Source organism: Solanum tuberosum, unplaced genomic scaffold (assembly GCF_000226075.1).
Source record: "Solanum tuberosum cultivar DM 1-3 516 R44 unplaced genomic scaffold, SolTub_3.0 scf00034, whole genome shotgun sequence".
NCBI lineage: Eukaryota > Viridiplantae > Streptophyta > Magnoliopsida > Solanales > Solanaceae > Solanum > Solanum tuberosum.
In genome coordinates this window covers 2,423,876-2,444,671 of record NW_006238962.1, presented here as the reverse complement: position 1 = coordinate 2,444,671, position 20,796 = coordinate 2,423,876, and the positions used below count along the sequence as shown (strand labels likewise).

At 30.6% G+C, this 20,796-nt stretch overlaps 2 protein-coding genes and 1 long non-coding RNA gene across 3 annotated transcripts; 2 read left to right on the top strand and 1 right to left on the bottom strand.

Annotated features, from left to right (window-relative positions):
- Window positions 1–481: 481 nt before the first annotated feature.
- On the bottom strand, window positions 482–2,700 carry LOC107059746 (uncharacterized). The gene is made up of 3 exons (XR_001472878.1): window positions 2,612–2,700; window positions 2,240–2,520; window positions 482–673 (listed from the first exon to the last, which is right to left on the bottom strand). It is a non-coding gene; the product is annotated as an uncharacterized lncRNA (long non-coding RNA).
- Window positions 2,408–4,670, top strand: LOC102590611 (U-box domain-containing protein 4-like). The gene is made up of 2 exons (XM_006342603.2): window positions 2,408–3,565; window positions 4,401–4,670. The coding sequence occupies exons 1-2, from the start codon at window positions 2,579–2,581 to the stop codon at window positions 4,488–4,490; spliced, it is 1,077 nt and encodes a 358-aa protein (XP_006342665.1). The 5' UTR covers window positions 2,408–2,578; the 3' UTR covers window positions 4,491–4,670.
- Window positions 4,671–10,520: 5,850 nt separating this feature from the next.
- LOC102590272 (interferon-related developmental regulator 1-like) lies at window positions 10,521–15,985 on the top strand. Its single transcript, XM_006342602.2, has 13 exons — window positions 10,521–10,821; window positions 11,308–11,473; window positions 12,705–12,785; window positions 13,377–13,459; window positions 13,562–13,677; window positions 13,767–13,877; window positions 14,104–14,213; window positions 14,452–14,761; window positions 14,841–14,918; window positions 15,001–15,051; window positions 15,145–15,234; window positions 15,430–15,507; window positions 15,715–15,985. The coding sequence occupies exons 1-13, from the start codon at window positions 10,812–10,814 to the stop codon at window positions 15,754–15,756; spliced, it is 1,326 nt and encodes a 441-aa protein (XP_006342664.1). The 5' UTR covers window positions 10,521–10,811; the 3' UTR covers window positions 15,757–15,985.
- Window positions 15,986–20,796: the final 4,811 nt, after the last annotated feature.

The following is a 20,796-nucleotide window of genomic DNA, read 5'->3' as shown; positions in this document are numbered from 1 at the left end:
ATTCGTCAAATAAAATTTGTGTTTCAATCACAAATTGAAGATATTTAATTAGTTTATTAAAAAGTTGCTACCCCACAGTTTTATCGTTCGATTAGATTACGTTAGTGTTACTAATAAAGTACCTAACTATCACTAAGATAAATTAATGGCTACTTGGCCACTTCTTTTTTCTTGTCTTCTCTTTTTTTTTTAAATTTTTTTTATGTTTTTATATGTTATAATCTTCTTACAAAAAAAATACAACGTATCAAGTAATGGAGGATTAAAAAAGCAAATTATATTCAGCTTCTTGGTCATATACACGTGTCATATTTATCATGTGACATGTGTCCTATACCAAAAAGTAGTTCTTAAAATACTTGAAGATTGAACCAGTAACTTTCTCCTATAGTGCTCGTTGACTGAAATATGTTTTATTTTAATTGAAAACGTGACATGGAAATTTATGGGTTTTTGGCACAAAATCGATAAAATTTTAGTAAAAAGTTACATAAATATACGATTTAAGATATCATAATTTCTTAAAAAAATTATCATTTAAAAAATACAAAGTTCTTCTCTCGGATATATCTCTATATCCTATAGAATGTAATTCTCTCATTAAGATGTATCATTTGCAATGTACGTATTCCGTCTTGAATGCATTCTTCCATTAAGTAATGTATCATTTGCACTGTATCGAACAATCAAGAAATATATACGAGTAGGAAAGTCATATCTCTAAACATTACTGGATTATATATAACATCCTAAACATTACAATCAATCAATCAATCGAGAGTCTTCTATACATTTAGAAACTTTCTATATTAATTCTCGAATGTTTGATAAAACTTTTCATATGATATGTTTAAAATCACAGAATTAAAAGATATATTGATATATTTATCATATCATTAATTTAAGATCACAAGATTCAAAAATCGCTTCTATTATTTTAAACTCTATACCAAATTAAAATAGACAAACGAAACATTGAAAATAAAATAGAAGGGTACAAGCTTTGTTTATTTGATTGGCTGTTTACAGTAGGCAAGGGACTTTTTCATTATATTACTATATAATATACTTTATTAACTATATGATAGATCCATTACCACAAATTGAGGAGTGAAGCACAGGGTTTTGCGCCGGGGGTATGGGGGTAGGCGGTGATTTGGAGATTCTTTAACTTATTGTTTTGTTTTGTTTCTTATTCGGTGTTTAGTATTTATATTAGAGTTTGATTTATATTGAAAAGTTCATACTGAGATAAAACACTTCCAATAAAAGTAATTTCATATATACCCAAAGAACTTGAACATGAAGATTATTAAACCTTATTCTCATGTCATATCTTGAAAATAATTTTTTAAATTATCACATCCTTTTTCGTTCATTTTTACTTTGTCCATTGTTAATTTCATGACCTGTTTAAAACAATTATTTGACACAGAGACTGAGAAATGGACATGAAGTGTCACACGCTTGGACAAGAAACACACAACTTAAAAAAGGAAAAAAGGACAGTCAGTGTCTTGATTAATGTATCGTCCTTTTTATATAAAAAAAAAGTGTTATCATTACCCAAATCCAATAAGAAAAAACATCTAACGTATGGTAGACATCTAATGCATTGATTAACCATACTCCTATATTTTAAGGTTTTATATCATTTTTTCCCCTATTTTTTCATTCGATGTCTGAAATTTACATTAGGGTCCGACTAAGTTCGAATATGCATATTGAAAGGTAAAGCATTCCCCAACAAAGGAAACTTCGTATCCAGAGACACTCGAACTCAAAAATTATATTCCTTGAAGTGAAGAATTGAAAGTGGTTGTTAGTTAGATAACACGTATGTAATGTACATCTTTAGTGTTCTGCTCATGGGAAGAGGGATGCGGGAAAGTGAATCTTCTCACTTATGCTCACTTTTGTTTTAGAAGTCAGATTGAATTTACATATGGTGCAATCAACAGAAGGGTTCCAAACCTCTAAAAGTCGAGGCTGATTTAACGTCACAACTTCCCCTTAGCGCACAACTAAATGATGCACGGATTGGAAATGCGGATTTGTAAGGATCACAACTAGATGTTGTTCAAATAAATAAGGGTATATTTGGATCAACTATTGCAGGTGCACGATAAAGGTATATCTGAGCTAAGCTATTAACGAATGATATATATTTGTTCGATTAGTAAAAATAAAATTTTATTTTTAAAATGATAGACAAGTAAAAGAGTATCGAATAACGAACCTTCCACTCCCGCATTAAAAGTCGCACGTGCTGTTCCTACTTGGATTCTGTACGGTCACCCACGTGTCCATCCCTTTCTCCTAGGCGTTAATCCACGTGTTCTCTTCTCTCCTTTCTCTTATATCTTCTATTTCCACTTTCTTCAAATTCTCCTCAAAAGCCCATTAACACACTCGGCCCAAATCAAACTCCACCTACCAAACGCCGTCGTTTCGACTTTCACCTCTCATTTTCCGATAACACCGGCAAACCTTTGAAAACTCGCCGGAAACATTAACTACCTATTGCCGGCGACGAAAACAGTTGATGAATTGAATTAGATCATCATAGCCGAAGACAATGGAAACAGAAGTTCAATCTAATTTCACTTACATGGGAAGAACATTTACCGGTCTTGGAATTAATGAATCTTCCTCTGCTTTCAGCGACTGCAATAGCGATAGATCCGGCGAGTTTCCGACGACTTCTTCTCAAAGCCGGCGGTTATTAATTGCATGTGCGTCGGATAATTATAACTCCGATGAATTGATTCAACAACTCGTGTCTGATCTCGAGTCGAATTCTATCGATGTGCAAAAGCAAGCGGCAATGGAGATTAGGCTCTTAGCGAAGAATAAACCGGAGAATCGTTTGAAAATTGCTAGAGCTGGAGCGATTAAGCCGTTGATTTCGCTTATCTCTTCCACTGATCTTCAGCTTCAAGAGTACGGTGTCACGGCAGTGCTGAATTTATCTCTCTGCGATGAAAACAAGGAGCTTATCGCAGAATCAGGAGCGATTAAACCGTTAGTTCGAGCTTTGAAAATTGGAAATTCAACTGCGAAGGAGAATTCCGCTTGTGCTCTGCTTCGATTATCACAAATCGAAGAGAATAAAATCGCGATCGGAAGGTCCGGTGCGATACCTCCATTAGTGAACCTTCTAGAAGCCGGCAATTTCCGCGGGAAGAAGGATGCATCAACTGCTCTGTTTTGCCTATGTACGGTGAAAGAGAACAAAATTAGAGCCGTACAAGCCGGAGTTATGAAACCGTTAGTTGAATTAATGGCGGATTTCAGTTCAAACATGGTGGATAAATCGGCATTTGTTATGAGCGTTTTGATATCAATGGTGGAAGCGAGGGCCGCGGTGGTGGAGGAAGGCGGAATTCCGGTGCTGGTGGAGATCGTGGAGGTCGGGTCACAGCGGCAGAAGGAGATCGCGGCGGCGATATTGTTGCAGCTCTGTGAAGATAGCGTTTGTTACCGTACTATGGTGGCTCGAGAAGGCGCAATTCCCCCATTGGTTGCTTTGTCACAGTCTGGTACAAATCGCGCCAAACAAAAGGTAAAAATCAAAATATCTATAACTAAATTATACCCTATTTTAATTTAATTTAATTTACGTGACATAATTTAACTCGATATAAAAATTAAAAGAAATAAGAATTTTTTAAATTTAAATAGAATATTGTCATGTTACCAATCGTTGTCCTCAAATGTGAAGCAGGTAATTAAGTAAAGAGGTTCCATTAATTAATGAGTTAAGCTAATTAATTAAGTAGGGTTTGCACTAAGCTTATATATAATTGGTAAAAGATAGACCGTAGAAAGTATTATAGTGATGTGATTTGGATATGGACAAATATAATTATGTTTGGTGGGCGCACTAGTCTATCTCCACTGTATTTGCCCCTATGGCTATAACTCGGAATCAAAATTTGAGATTTATGAATTTTAATCGAATTCATAATTAAATATTTATATATTTGATCGATTCTCAAGTCATTTGAATCCGTACCTAATATTATAGCTAGCTTCGTCCTTGGATGAGTTGAAGTTAGTTCAATTAGATGTTTTTGTCCTTATTAGTAAGGAAATATAGGTCCCTTTTCATGTGGGATTATTCAATTTGTACTTTATTATATTGAAATAGCATAAATTATTTAGAATAATATAAAATATATAATTGTGTTCTTTCATTTGGCTTCAGCTAATATTTATGTTTTTCAGTTATATGTGTATTATTAATACTTAAATTTGAACAAAGTTGAACAGATAGATATATATGTTCTACTTGGCATTCTACATGGTAATTTCTATCCTACACCATATTGTATATGACATTTTATGTGTATTATGTCACGTAAAATACGTGTGTATCTGAGCGTTTTGGTTGACAGGCGGAGACACTGATTGGTCTGTTACGGCAACCAAGATCCGGTAACGCCGCTGCCACAACACCAGCCAGAGGTTCTGATGTGTCGTTTTGATTGTCTGTCAACCACATGTTTTGTCTCCCTCTTTTGTTTTTTTTTCTTTCTTTCTTTTGTATTATAGCTACTCAAGATAACCACAAAACATTGTCAAATACAAGGTAAAAAAAAATTGTAAATATCTTTTAAACTTTGTAAATTTTGGTTGTTTTATTGGATGTGTCTTTTTTTTTTTAATATACTATCCATAAATTTCATTTAGATGTTTGAATTACCGTTTGTTTTGATTAAGCACGACATGACAAAATAAAGTGTTTTTATGAAATATTTAAAATATCTTATCTTCTTTAATAATATATGTATTAATCTTAATAAATCAAACCTATTTCAATTTTATGTAATTAATTATTTATGTAATGATTGAGTGATGACACACTCTTAATTTTTAAAAATATAAAAGTCTGAAGTATAGTATTATTCTTACGTATAACTTATTGAAGATATGTTATAATTTAAGTATCTAAATAAAATTTAACGGAGTTTGAGCCTCTTTTCCCTTTCTTGAGGTGATATCTACTTTTGGATGGATTCAAAGGTTGCATATGTACCTAGGTTTTTTCTTTTTTTTCTTTTAATAAAACTATCATATACTTTTATGAAACAAAGACAGAAGTAACCCTTTGTCACATGACGATTACTTAACCATGGAAATTTAAAATCTTTTTTTAAAAAAATAAATGGACTCCTGAAATAAAAAATCTTAAACGTAGAAATGAATATTCATATGGTTAGTTTTCAATTTATTTGAAATTGAGGTATAATTTTTACGAAGTATTATAATAACGCAAAGTATATGGTGAAGAAAAGACAAAAGATTCCATATTCAGTACGAATGAAATTAAAATTTTATACCTAACTAGAAAAGACTAATGAACAACTAAAAAATTGAATTATAGAGAAATCTTATCTTTATTTTATTTATAAAAGTACTTTTTTTATTTTATAAAAGTAGCTTTTTTTTATTATATTTATATATAGAAACAAACGGGTCCTATCGGAGTAAACATTCAAAGTGATTTGACAAGTTCATAAATATTTTTTTATTTATAACGCATTTCACATGCATCAATAATGTTTATAAGTTAAATTAAAATTATACAAAAAGCATATTCACTCCCTATATATATTCTTTTAATATCCTTTCTGATTTTGTTGACTTAATTAAATAGAAAATATTTTCTGAGAGGTTAAATGTTGGAATATTTCTTAGCTCATTTGATAATTAAAAGAAATGTGTTCTCAAATTGTATTCATCATAAATTTGTCTTTTTCTATCTAAATATTTCCGTTTACCCCGTCACCTTGCCGCCCTTTTATCGATTCTCCCCAAAATTCTAACAAATGGAGGAATGTATAAATTGGGTTAACTTTTCACACGTTACATGTTTAAGATTATAAAATTTAAAAAATATTTTTAATATATCTAACATATTCTTAGTTTATAATTATAAGGTTCAATTTCTTTTAAAGTCCGAATAAAATTGAAACCTGACAAATAATATTGAAACATGCGGAATATATATATATATGTACATGGTTAAAATAATTTTTTAAATAAATATAGTAGATGTCGAATCCCCTTCGACTACTTCGCGTGTCTATTTCTTCATATATTAAATCCTCTTATTTAAAATTCTAGCTCTGCCACGATATATAATAAGACAAATAACTCTCCCTATCAAGTTACATATAGATAGTAATCATGAAAAAGACATGGATCAAATGCAAAGTTTTGTTACTACAACTTGCACAACCACTAATGACTCTCTCTCTCTCTCTCTCTCTCTACACATGTTTCACATGTTAATTTGGACAAATAATGGTTAATTCTTAGAGAAATTTTCTGATTGAAGAGATTAATGAAAATGACATTATTTGTCTAACTAGTTATAAATAAACTAAACTCAATACTAAATAATTAAGAAATAATTTCAGCATAACTAATCTCAACATTGTAACTAATAGATTCCAATATTTGTTAATATATTCTTATACACACTCTGTCAATCAACTCCTGAGTAGTAACGTGGGTTAAGCGCAATACTATTAAGTTAAATCGACTACACCTACTAACAAACAACCAACATATATGATGTAATGGATAAGACTGTTGATTCTTTCTAAATCAAAGATCTTAGGTTCGAGTCATGAGTATGAAAAAATCTTTGATAGAGAGCGCTTCTCGCTGAATGGTGCCCTACGTGACTCGAATCTAAATTAGTCGAGCTTCATGAATACTAAACATCAAATGAAACCAAAAGTTTAAAAAAAAAACACGTACTAACTATAAATACAAAGCGTGTGTTAATTAATGTAACAACTGTACATTTGTGTTAACTTCTTTACACACGTTCGTTTTTTTCTTTTTTTCTTTCGGAACAATATACGTATCTATTTGGAGTTAATATAAAGAGTCAACGCCCACCAGAACAGAAAGAATAAACAGCATACGTGAGATCACAAACTTAGATGTTCTCTCATCAAAACGTCAGGTTCGACTGAATTCAATATATTTTTATTCAAACAATACATTTGTGTTAAAAAAAACGTATTAAATATGCATAAATATTAAACGTAGAACACAAATGCTACCTCACTCGAAGTTACTATTAAAAAAAAATTAAAATTTATAAAATTGAAATTCTAACTCCGCTCGTATCGTAAGCCAACCAGAGTATTCACAGCGGTTGTTGGCCTGTTTTGAATTACAAGGCCTCAGCCTCTGGTTGGGGCCTAATTTATGGTCTATGTGACACCACTTTTTAAAAAGCTCATAGCCATCAAATATGACTCTTTTTTTCTTTCTTTCTTTGTTGCATTATAGTGCTTTTTTGTTGTTGGCTTTCCTATTTTGTCCTAGGTTCTCATCTCATTCAACATAAAAAATCTTTTGCAATTTTATCTAGAAGTTTATTTACATTTTTTCATGAAAAAGATTGTTGACTTGACTTTTATAGTTTCGAATTCGCGTCTTGGATGAGCTTGCCACGGTGGATCCCCCGCCCCCATTGGAGACGACTATTATAGTAACTTAAATCACGTATATACATGCAGATCCGTCTCTGTGAACAAAGCTACAGATAGTGAGATTGGAGTTTGGGACCTTAAGTAAAATTTTGTATCTTCTTAAAATATTAAACTAACCTCTAATCTTGTGTTTAAGGGATTCAAAATATACAATTTTAAAATAAATTGTATATACCAAACGTGATAAAATTTGGCATATATATACACTTTTTTCGGAAAGATAATGAAGGGGTTTGGTATGGAAAAGCTATTTCCACGAAAATGAGTGATTTTTTTAATTAATCTTATGATGTTTGATAAGTAGTAAGTAAACAACAAATATTATTTGAAACATATTTATATAATACTATCTAGTCAAGCATTATACGGATGAAAATGGGATAAGAGTAGAATATATTGGAAGGTGGACGTGAAATAATCAATTAGAATGTTACTTGTGACATTAGTTTTTTTTATTAACTTGTATCGGGAAATTATTTTTTTCTATATTTAAAGAATTTAACTTTCAGATAAAATATTTTTAAATTTTTGACCAACCAATCATTGAAAAATTTAAAAATATTTTGTTTTTTTCTTCCCTACCAAACACACCCAAAGAAGCAAGAAACTCTAACATGATATAAGGCATATGAGACATAATGTCAAAAATGAACTCAACTATAGGTAACCTGCCTAATTCGTCCAGAATTTTAAGGGTTAAACTTAAGGTAATTTGTATTTAAGTTCAATCTCAATCTATTCAAGCTTTAACCCATTTTAGGAGGATCCTCAATTGAGCCTAATTTACCAACTTCAACTTGTTTTAAGACTCTTTATTTGCATTGATGAATGTATATTCCTATATTGAAGGTATAAATTATTGTCTATTGATATCTTTTAGGATTTATCTATTCATTTGTAATTCTTTTAAAAAAAAATTCTTGAGCTGAAATTCAAATTGTAGTTATAAAATTTAAATAACAATATATTAAAATTAGGGAAAATTACGCGGTTAAGCAAACTTATACTACTTAATTAGTCATCATAGTTATAGTTTGCTATAATTACCACTCACGACTAACATTAATCATTAATTACGTAGGCTGACTTTGATTTTGTACAATTAGTCACGTTTATATAATTCGCCACGTTTGTATAATTCACAACTAACAATTCTTCGATTGATTTGTATTTGTATATGACGATGGTTTCCTTTGATTTTTCAGTTTTATCACTATATACATTCAATCTTTTTTTGTTTAACTTTTTAAAGTTTGTATAAACGTGTAATTTTCGAATTTTGTATAATATAATTTATATGATGTAATTTGTATAATATAATTTGTATAACGGTTTAAAGTTCATATGTTTATGTTTGTATCAATTCGTTATTTCGAGTTTTATCATATTTGTATAATTCCAGACTTGTATTACTCAATTTTACAAAAACACGCGAATTATACAAACGTATTACGTACCCGCAAATAATACAAATTATTGTCCTCTCTCACTTGCCTCTCTCCTACCTCTCCCAATCTTGTTCACCACTCTCCTCCCTATAACATAGAACTACAAATCGTAATTAGCAAACTATAGCTATGAGGCGTAATTAAGCTATTTTTGAGTGGCTATATGCGAAAGTTCCCCTTAAAATTATTGAGATTAAGCGGGTAAAAAACAAACCCTTTTTAAGCCCATTTGAGCTCAAAGTAAACTTGGGTAGGTTAAGACCCAATACAATTTCTATTTCAACCTATTTTAATATCTCTAATTTCAACTCAACCCGTCCATTTAACACCCCTAGATTTATCTCATATGAAAAGGTATTATATTCTTGGCCTTAGAGAAAGTTCTTGTAATTGTTCTGTGCTTACAATTGTAATGACCTCCAAAATAATGATATGAATTTATACTTTTTGCTTGTGAGATACTGTTGTCAAAGAAGAAAAATGAGAGCAAAAAGAAGTGAAAATTGATCTAAAACCTCCACCGGGTTTTGGGCCTGTTGGCCCAACCAACGCATGCATGATCACTTGTTTTTGGCTTTTTGGTAGAGAAATATCTTACACATATGTATCCATACTGTATAAATAATATCTAATTATATATTATAAGAAAGAATTATGTAAAATGTCAGCTTATAAGATTTATTTACCATAATTATAGCCCAATTTATAAATTTTACCTAAAATTATGTAAAAGCTTTCGCATATGCTTTGATCCGTTGGAGGACTAAAGAATAATTCACATCAAGTTTAGAGGTGTTTTCAACATTTGTCTCTTCAAAATAATGATAATGGTGGAGTCGGAATTTTCAATTAGGGGGTTCAAAATCTGAAGAAGTAAACACATGAACTAATCAAGAGGGTTCAATACTTCTACCATATATACATAAAAATAATTTTGTATGATCTAAAACCTCCACCGGGTTTTGGGCCTGTTGGGCCAACCAATGCATGCATGATCACTTGTTTTTGCTAGAGAAATATCTTACACATATGTATCCATACTGTATAAATAATATATAATCATATATTATAAGTTTTAGAGGTGTTTTCAACACTTGTCTCTTCAAAATAATGATATATTTTAAGTGATTAATCGGTGGTGGAGTCAAGATTTTCAATAAGGGGGTTCAAAATATGAAGAAGTAAACACATGAACTAATCGAAGGGGGTTCAATATCTACAATACATACATAAAAAATAATTTTAACCATATATAAATAGTAATATTTTCCGTCAAAAAGGGTTCATATGAACTCCTAATAATATGCTGGCTCTGCCCATGCTCAGAGCATGTGTGAAAGCTTTTCCAAAATTGGAGCAAACATTATTTAGCAGAAACACTTAATCAAGTCTTATTTTTCTCAAAATGGAATAAATTTTAATTCGAGTGACTAAATAAAATTAACGGTGACGATCACTCCACATCATCACCCTCCACCACAACAACCCCTACCCCTTCCACACAATTCTCGAATATTCCAAAGCAATATACCAAAAATACCAAATTCTTCTCTTTTTTTCCTAAAATGAAAATTTCACAGCAGAATTCTTCAGTCTTCACATATAAATACCAAAGCTTTCTTGTCTGACTCTCCTTTTCTTCTTCAACTGCTCTGTAAACAATCTCAGAAACTTCAATTTTCAGTCCCTAAAGTTTTCTTTATGGATACATTGGTCCTCCATTCAAACAAGTATAGAAGTTTCTGTGTTTTTTCAAATCAATTTCTCCCCTTTGATTCTCATCGTTTGACTTTTAGTCAACCCTGTTTTTGCTTCTAACCCTTTGTTACCTGAAGCCGTCGCCATGGGAAGAAGTAAGTTCTGCCTTTTTTTGTTTATCGGTTTATAGACAATTTTTTTGGTATTTTTTGACTTACAGATTAGCGAAAAATTTATTGGAGTTTTTTGGTAATATTTTGAACATTTAAAGTTTAGTTTTTTAGGAATTATTTAATGAATTCATGTTCTAAATTAGCTGAAATTTGGGTGGGGAATCAAACCCTCACCTATGATATGGGAGTTTAGGTAGTCAATTAACTGAGCTACTAAGATTCCCGAGATATTGAATTAATGGAATTGGGTTTGTTATAGAAATATTATTTTGCTTATTGGTTGTATTTGAGAGTTTAATTAATGAACTAATACTTGGAATTTGGGTAAAATTGATTTTTGGTTGTTTGATTTGAATTTGAGTTTTGTAAGAGTTTAAAAACCTAATTTTTTTGTTTGTTTATGGATGTTGGGTTTAATTGGGATAAGGGATTGTGAATTGAGGATTTTTTTTGTTTTTGTTGTTGTAGAGAGTTCGCAGCGAAAGAATGTTGTAATGTTGGATAATGATGACACGGATAGCGTGAGTTCATCGTCAACTTCTCGATCAGAGATGATTGTTTCAGGTGCAGAGGATGTTCAAGTTGATAAGGAGACTTTGCTTGATCAATGTGTCGATGCACTCTATGAAAAAAGGTTCAATTATATTTCAATGCATTGCGTTACATAATATGAATCAGTCTAAACTTCTATGTTGCCTATTGAGTACCAAATGATATGGAATTGGAATTGGATTTGTACTTTTGGGTAACGAGTTCTTCGAGAAAATAATTTGGGAGATGGCTTGGGTGTTTGAATTGAGTATTTAGGAAAATATGTGCTCTTTCCTTCCAATATACTTCTTGTCATTTTGTGACTTCCAAAATTGTAATAAATAGTAGATATGAACCCATAACTTATATATATATAATCGGTTCAATGCTAAGAAACCTAAAAATTGAACCCATAAAACTTAAATTCTAAAGTTGTCTTTGTTTGACGCATTGAAACAAAATAGAAATGTTTGAAACGGTCTGGTATTTTTACATAATTTTCCCAACTTTTAAATATTTTGAATTATTGTAACTGTGTAAATTTTGGCTGTTTTATTTATCAAATTTACTTTCCAATCATTGTTTAATAGTTTGTTCTTGTGTCTATATAATGTAGAGGCTAACTTAACATATTAAGTTCCATGCACACTCAAATACCTTCAAATAAGTCCGTTGTCTTCTCAAAAAAATAATAACACCTTCAAATTAGTCTGTTGTCTTCTCAAAAAAATAAAACCTTCAAATAAGTGGGAAAATGGAAGAATCAATTTAAAGTTACATTTTTGTTAATTTTGACTACATTAGGTAAAATTATAACTATATTCCTAAGTAAAATGCATAAGATTAAATATAAATTTTGAGATAGATTGATATGGAAGTACTAAAGGGTAAGTAATCTTTTATTTTGGTGAAAAACATAGGTAGGTAAAACAAATTATATTGATTCCTGTTGAAGCATATACTTGGGGTGAGGTAGGGCGGAGAATCTTTAAGCAAATTCCCAATCATTAGATTGTGAAGATCACCAAGATTTCTTTTCACCATCCTTCCCGGTGAATCATTAAGATTCCTTTGTCAATAGAATCTTTTGCATTAACAAGTCCAGTGTTTTCTTTAATTTTTGAGTTTTTTTTTTCTGCTTATTAATCCACATGTTCATAGTTTTGAATTTTGGAAAAGAACTTTCCTAAAGCAGACCGAACTACAAAGCAAACGCAATAATGATGTTTATTTTTCTTAGTAGCTCCAGTTGATAGATAGCTTGGATATGGCACTGTGATTTGCTTTTGACAAAGAATGTGACTGATATTTTTTCTCGTTTGTTGGCTATGTAGGGGATCAACAAGAGAGAAGGCCCTTGCGTCTATTATAGAAACCTTCAATAGCGACATACAACATGAGTTTGTTGAAAAGAAGTAAGGGAATTCTTTGGAATTGTTTTGAAGTTGTGTTATGCTTATCTGTCAGTTGTCTGGCTTTTATTTCTTTGAATTTTTTTGAAGTTCATTATGGATGAAGTGCTTGCCTTTTGGGATTACCTTGCTTGTGTTAGTTATATCTCTTTTTCAAAAAGCTTGATTTTGAGGGTAATCTGGCTAGTAGCCATTAAAGATCCATAAAAAACTATTCTACCATATTATTAGTATCTACCAAATGCCATGCAGACGTTCCAGCTAGAACTGAATGGCCCAAATATTTATGTCCACATGTGATCAGTGTATAGAATGTGCATGTAGAATTTTGTTTCTAGGAGTACTACAATATTAATTAATTTCATAAATGAAGATTTTGACTGCCACTCTTTCTAACACAAGCGTAATATCAAGGATATGTGTTGGTTCAAAATTTTAAAGTGATTCCATAGTAACTTTTGCTAATATGAAATGTGGGGGATGTTTGTGTGTGTGGGGGGGAGGGGGGGGTTGCTAGAGGGCCAATTTGGTTAGTGAGATTGCTTGTAATTGTAACTTCTTTGTGTGTGCTCATAATTATGTTCTATCTTGCAGGTTTGCCACTTTGTTGCAACAATGTTTGAATTCCATTAAGAGGGGCTCTTCCAAGGAGATAACTTTAGCATCTCATGTTCTTGGTCAGTAATCTTCTAGCTCTGCATATTGATGAGCTTTGGAGTTCAGATAGTGATCCTTCAAGTTGATGCCTAAATTTGTCTTGTGTAATTTCCTGTCATTAGGACTTCTGGCTTTAACTGCTGGCCCCGGGGACAAAGCACATGAAATGTTGGAAGAATCAGTGTCTCCTATTACAGAGGCTCTTAAATCTCGTTCTGACGCATCTAAGATATCTTCGGTGTGTTTGTAGATGGTGGATGCTTCTTTTAGTATTTGCATTTACTTTGTTGAGCTTGAATACTGACAATATTTGATGGGTGGTTGCAGCTACTGGAGTGTTTGGCCATTATCACTTTTGTTGGAGGCGAAGAACCAGAGGAAACAGAGAAGTCAATGCAATTGATGTGGCAAGTCATTCATCCAAAAATTGGCCCTAATGTATGCTACTCATTTTTATATGTTTATTTTCAGTTGAACACTGCTTTAGAAGCTTGGTTTTGTTGCTATTATATGGATGTCATAATGTGATGTTAATGCCGATCCTCTATCCCAATCTGTGAATACTAAAAACTCAAACCTTGTCCCTATCTAACCATTTTGTTGTTTCGCTTACATGATTTTCAGTATGTTATGTCATTGACATCTGCATCTGTTTCATTGATAGGTGGCTACTGCTAAACCTTCACCACCAATGATAACAGCAATGGTATCTGCTTGGTCTTTCCTACTTACCACTGTTGGTGGATTGGCACTAAACCCGAAAAGCTGGCAAGGGTATGTACCTGAATTCCAGATCTACCCCTAAATGAAATAGAAAAAAAAAACTAATAAAAGGAAAAGAAGAAGAAGAGAGAAAAGTAATACTTGTAACTTGGTCATAAAAAAAAAGTAATACTTTGTAACTTCCTGCCTATATATAAATGAAGATTAGAGAGGGATGCAAGATTGTATTTTGGTGTGTGTGTATGAGAGAGAGAGAGATAATTGAAGTATGCCTCTACCTATGTTGCAGGTCAATTTCCTACTTTTCAACTCTGCTGGATAAGGATGATAGAGCTATCCGCATTGCAGCTGGTGAAGCACTTGCTTTAATTTTTGAAGTCGGGAGTCTTGAAAAGTTCTCTGTTGAAGATAAAGGATCTAGTGACAGCTCCACAGACGAAGCAAACAAATCTAAGGATATTTTACATATCCAGGGATTAAGGGCGAAGGTCCTGAATCAGGTGAGAAGTCTCTCCGTAGAGGCTGGAGGCAAAGGGTCCGCCAAGAAGGACCTAAACAGTCAAAGAAATACATTTCGAGATATCTTGGAATTTCTTGAGGTAGTACCCCGTTGTCAAGTTTTTGCTCTGTTATGGTATTAGATGTTGCCTCTGGTAATGTTCTTACTGTCGGTATCAGGAAGGGTATACTCCAGAGAGCTCAATGAAGATTGGCGGAGACTCGCTTACCACAACTACTTGGTGTCAACTGATACAGGTTATTCTCGTCCCTTTCTGTCTTGTTAATAGCATGTTACTGGTTATATATTTGCTGAAACTATGTGTAATTTATTGAACAGTTAAATTTCCTAAAGCACTTTCTTGGAGGAGGTTTTGTAAAACACATGCAGGTATACTTTCTTTACCCGTAACTTGAGTTTTGGACTGTTGGTGTTTATATTACCTATTTAGTCGTTCTTACCTATATCGTTTCTGTTGTGCAGGAAAATGAGTTCCTTCATACTGTCTTTGGTTTCACACCGAAGAAAAAAATGCTTTCTGGTATTGAGCATCGTATATCCGGAACTGAAAAGGTAATTTTATGAATATTTGCGGAAAATATCTGAGTTGACCTTCCTCTTTGTTACATTTTATTGATATATAAATTTATTTCTTCCGTCTGCATTTATGTCAGGTCTCCAAAAAAAAAAAGCGACCTTCCTTTTATTGAATCTCTAATGTTTGATTTAACTGAACATTTATGTATTCTGATAATGCTCCTTTTTCAGAGGATGTACAAGTCACCAAACTCGGTCGCTAACAAGGCCAGGACTCAATTTCGAAACAAGCAAAGGATGTTATCCCAGGCATGTAGTAAACCTTTTACTCTGTTCAGTCTTGGTTAATTTATGCATGGACTCATGCTTTGGCATTGTCTCAGAGCTAGTAAATAAGTTTTTGTGAGTTCAATATTTCCCGAGCCCATGGCTCGTAGTTGTAGAAAGAATTTAGATGTGAAACGATATCATTTCCGAGCCCTTTAACTGAATGTATTGTGCGGTTGTACTTCACAGGATAAGAATGTGGGCTACTACACTGCTGGAAATGACATCTAAGGAAGTATTAGTCGCACCAGAATTACGCGCTTCACCAGCTGAAATATATTAGGACATTCGTTATCGTTCCCATATCATGAATAATTTTTGGTGGCACATTTGTATAAAGAGATGGTAAAAATACAGAATATTAGTTGGCTGTAACATTTGATCTAGCAAATTTTTTGCTATACAATATATTTCATGATAGCATATGATTCAGTATTTATCTTCAACTATCTTTTTTTTTTGTGTGTTTTTCTTCTTCCTATGATCCTATCTCTCTTTGAAATCTTTTTATGTACACTGTATAGGTAGGGATGTATCCGAGAGGGGATAGGGATGTACCAGCGAGAGGAGAGTGATGTATTTGAGAGGAGATTTTTGAATTTTTTTTTAAATGGTAGAGAATTTTAGAGATTGTGGTAAAATAAGATGTGTATTAGAAGGTCATACTCTCCTAAAAAATTAAAATTTGTTACCCTAATGAAACATTTAACTTCTAGCTAATAGTTCTAGGAAAGGGTGCTAGTAATTAATTTCCTAATTGCTTGTAAAATGTGGAATACTTCTCTTATGTTTTCTCTATATATGACACACAACCTTTATGATAGTATTATTTCAGTAAATAAGCAATGCATTAAGTGAAATTATACATTAACTAATCATAGTTATTAGGTAATAAAGATACATGTCATGTTTTATATCACTGATTTAATTTAAATATTGAATGCTTAAGTGTTTACTCAACTACTCCTTCTGTTTCATTTAATTTTGTCCATGTTGACTTGACACTCTTTTTAAAAAATAATTAAATTAGGAATTTATTTTACTAGACTAATCTTGTTAATTATGTTTTAGAAATCTAAATCTGACTACTAATATTTTATGTAATTATTTAATGATAAGAGTAGTATTGAAAGCAAAAGATATATTTCTCTTAATTTGTGGACAAGTAAAAAGAAAAATCTATTTAGAACGAGTATAGAGAGGCAAGTGAAATGAAAAAGAATTGCATAAAGTATTTTATACTTAATATTTGTTTAAAGTATTTTATAAAAAAAATTAATCTAAAAACTTGTGAGGTAATGAACATTGCATGAAATGGGCCTCCAAGGACAAACATTCCGAACCTTCATCCATTTGAGAGCTTCATCAACAAAGTGGGCTAACATATGTAATAAATGGGCCGGAAGGAGAGAGGTGAGAGACGAACAGATAAGAGAGAGGCGTGTGAGAGAGTTAGTGTATTTCAGATATATATAAATCACGCTTGAATATAATGTATCTAGAATAAGTTACAGTTAACTTTGATCCCATTGATCCCATGGATCTGGGATACATGTATTTGGACGTGTTAGATATATGTAGTTAGGAATCGAAATCTATCACGAATAGTAATTTTGAAAACACACGAAATAGCACGTAATTAGGTCTCAAACTAATGAAATTTGTGTTGTTTGTTCTTAGTTTTTGCACTTGCTTCTAATTTAAGTAAAAGATTGTGGGCCAAAGTATTCTTAACAATCAAAAAGTAGAATTAAGATTTCAACTTTGTGAATTTTAATGAATTTTAGAATAACGACTTCAATTATTAATAATTGAGTTTTACAATACTATATATATTATATACACAGTAATTAAATTTTATAATATATAAAAGATATTATATTATCATATATATAACTTAATTTTTTAGTTACTTATATTAGTAGTTGGAGAGATAAAAGGAATACGCGTACTGTTCTAATAATTAATTCTTTCACCGTGTGATTTATTAAGTCAAACTTTATAGTTTAAACTGTCTTAATCCATTAATAGAATTTTTTGTACCCATTTTAGTCGTTATTAATTAAACTACACATATATACCATGATCCTTCAACTTCAAGTTGGGACGGATTTAGTGTATCAGGTCCACGTTATCGAAAATTCAGTAACTTTTGTATATACTCGATCTATATTATATTAAGAAATTTATTAAATATATAAAAATTATTGTTGGAAACCTAATAACAAAGTAAAATTTTGATTTAGTGACAAAAAATGAAACTTATTTAAGTTTTGTTGCCCTCCTCAAGTAAGAGTTCATTTTTCTTGAACACTTATAATAAAGTTTATGTTTTAGTTTGATGAATCTATAAATTTTAAATTTTGGATCTGCTTCAGTTTTTCAGAACCTAGAGAGCTCACTACTAAAAAAAATTACTACTATTTTCCAATTGAAATTACCATTGAAAAAAATATTCAGCGGCTATTCCTATAGATATTTCGATTGAATCAGTGAGAAAACAAAAAGATAGTACTAATATTCTCACACGAATAAATTAGAAAGTTTTGAGTATTTCAGTGAAAATATGTTTCTTACCATACATTTTTCTATTGAGCTCGTTCTGTGCAAAATAAGTGAGAACAAAAATTATATTCTATCAAATCAGTTCGTCATTGATTTGCGATGGAAAAAACTTATGGTTCTAGTAGCTGTATTTTCAAACAATTAATAAATTTTAAAGTAATAAACGGAATTATAAGAGACAAAACTATGGAATATAATATAAGGATAGATTATAAATATAATATATTATACATGTTTTGATATTAACAACTCTCATCTTAAACTTTTTAAGATTTGACTTCTAAATACAGCACTACTCTAAATACTTTAATGATAATTTATTCAATCCATGACCGACGTGGAACTAATAAAATAATATTCCTATTACCAACTTTTTTTTATTTAATCCCTTAAACCATAAAAATAATAATTTATCCCAATTTTTCATTTGTTAGGTGTTGTCTGGTTCTTGAAATATAGTTTTTCCTAATTAATAATTGCATAATTTATTGATAACAGCAAATATAATTAGGATTGTATGTAAAAATATTGAAAAGAATTATGACGTTAAAGATCTATAATTATGGTCTAAGATATAATATGATGAGATAAGCTTAAATTAATGAATAATTATATCTTTTCAGCTCATGTAAGTGTGATTAAGAGTTGTTCAAATTATTATTTTTTATGCTAATTATGGACGAATTAATATATCCATCTCTTTAAAATTAGAAGAGCCATGAGGAATTTAATAAAGAAAAACTCTTTTGGCCTTTGTATGGACACGAGTAGATATATTAAAATTACATTTAATTAAGCCAAATTAATTTTAATAAAAAAATTGTTTATTGTAGTATGATTAAGAATTTAATTAATTCCCATAAATTAAAAAAACCAGTTAAAGAATGACACCTCGCTAATTAATATACTAGAATTAATGATTGAGTTAGTCGTATTATTTGTTCGATCAAGATTTAAAAAAAAACATTTATTAACTTAGGTTCAAGAAAATGGCTCTCTTAATTTGCCATGGCCATCCTTTTTATTTTTTATATAATGGATTTTTAATTTAGACGTGCGATTTTTAATAAGTTAGAGATAATAAATTTTGAAATATGTATTTAACTAAATATTAATCCATGTTCTTAAAACTTCTTGTAAATATAGTAATAGTATACTATATTAGTTTGTTATTTGGTGTCTTCAAAATTTATATCGTGATTTAACATTTTCTTATAAGATTTTCAGTTTGATCAAGAAGAATCTTTTGATGGTAATCTAAAAGGTCATAAATGGCAAGAAAAATAAAAAAGAGAATCATTTACTAAATAATTTATTATCCTTAAAAGGGACAACCATCTAAAAATTCTATTTTTCTTTTTATAAGTGATAATATCTCTACAATAAAGTTTGAAAGTATCTGATTTTATTCTTACCAGTTAATAACAATCTTAAGGATGGGAAAAATATATAGGAAAAATTCTTTTAAGTTAATAATATCTTATTTAATTTGGAAGCTAGGCTATGAATGGTTCAATAATATGTTTGAAAATATTCATTGTTTACCATGTCTAATTGGATCTACTTTGAGATTCCTTTGTGTACAAACTTACTCTTTGAAAAAATAAAATATTGAAAAGAAATGAATATATTCATTTTCTGTTCCCACTTGAATTTTACAAGATGTTATTATGTAAATATATTTTCTGAATTTCAATTTATTTGTTCTATGTTCTTTTTTAGTTCGTTTAAAAAATATGTCCTTTCTTTTTGACAAGTCTCAACTTTTAACTTTCCACATAACATATCTAAGACCACAAGATTAAAAAGCATTTGCGTATATTTAACATATAGTTAGTTTAAGATTTCCATTTTAATAGTTATGTGACGTTTTTATAAAATATCTACCATTTCTTTCTATTAGTAATTCAATATAAAAATCAATTGATTCCGTTAAATTAGATGATATCTTGAGCAGTTACATATCCAAGATTCTTGGGACAAGTAGATGTATCAGAAGTTTCATATAAAAATCAAACTATAGAGTCGATCACTAATAGAACTAGTTTGAAAGGCTCGTTAAAATTGATATGCTACAGGATCAATATTATACACAACATAAGCACTTGAAATATTAAATGAAATATGTATTAATTTGATAATGGTTAGAGCAACAAACTCGAATACAAGATTTTTTTAAAAAAAAGATTCTTTTAAAAAAAAATTCACATCAAATAAGAAATAGGATAAATAAATTGAAACGAAGATAGGAGTATCATCTTTTGCATGCATAGGAGAGGGGAAATATCATATATTAAACAGAAACGTGGCTCAATAGTAAAAGACAAGTGTTAGGAATATTGGCTTCAGATGAAATTATTGATAATTTTTAACAAAATAAAATTGACTAATGAAATTATTGGCTCAATAGTAAATAACAATTATTTTTTTCCACTCAATCAATATTTGAAGTTTGATAAAATAAAATTTTACTCTATCTTTCAGTGGCGTATATAGAATTTTATGTAAGTATACGTAGTATCATCCATTGTGACAACTTACAATTAAACTTGTATGTTGGTGGATTTGTGTCTATGATCCAGGGTAAATTTAAGAGAAATGGGAGGATACTCATCTGAACTCCATCGATAAAAAGTTATACTAGATAATTTTTTTTGTTATTATATATATAACTCTTGTTCATGCTTAAAAGTTGGCAAATATATA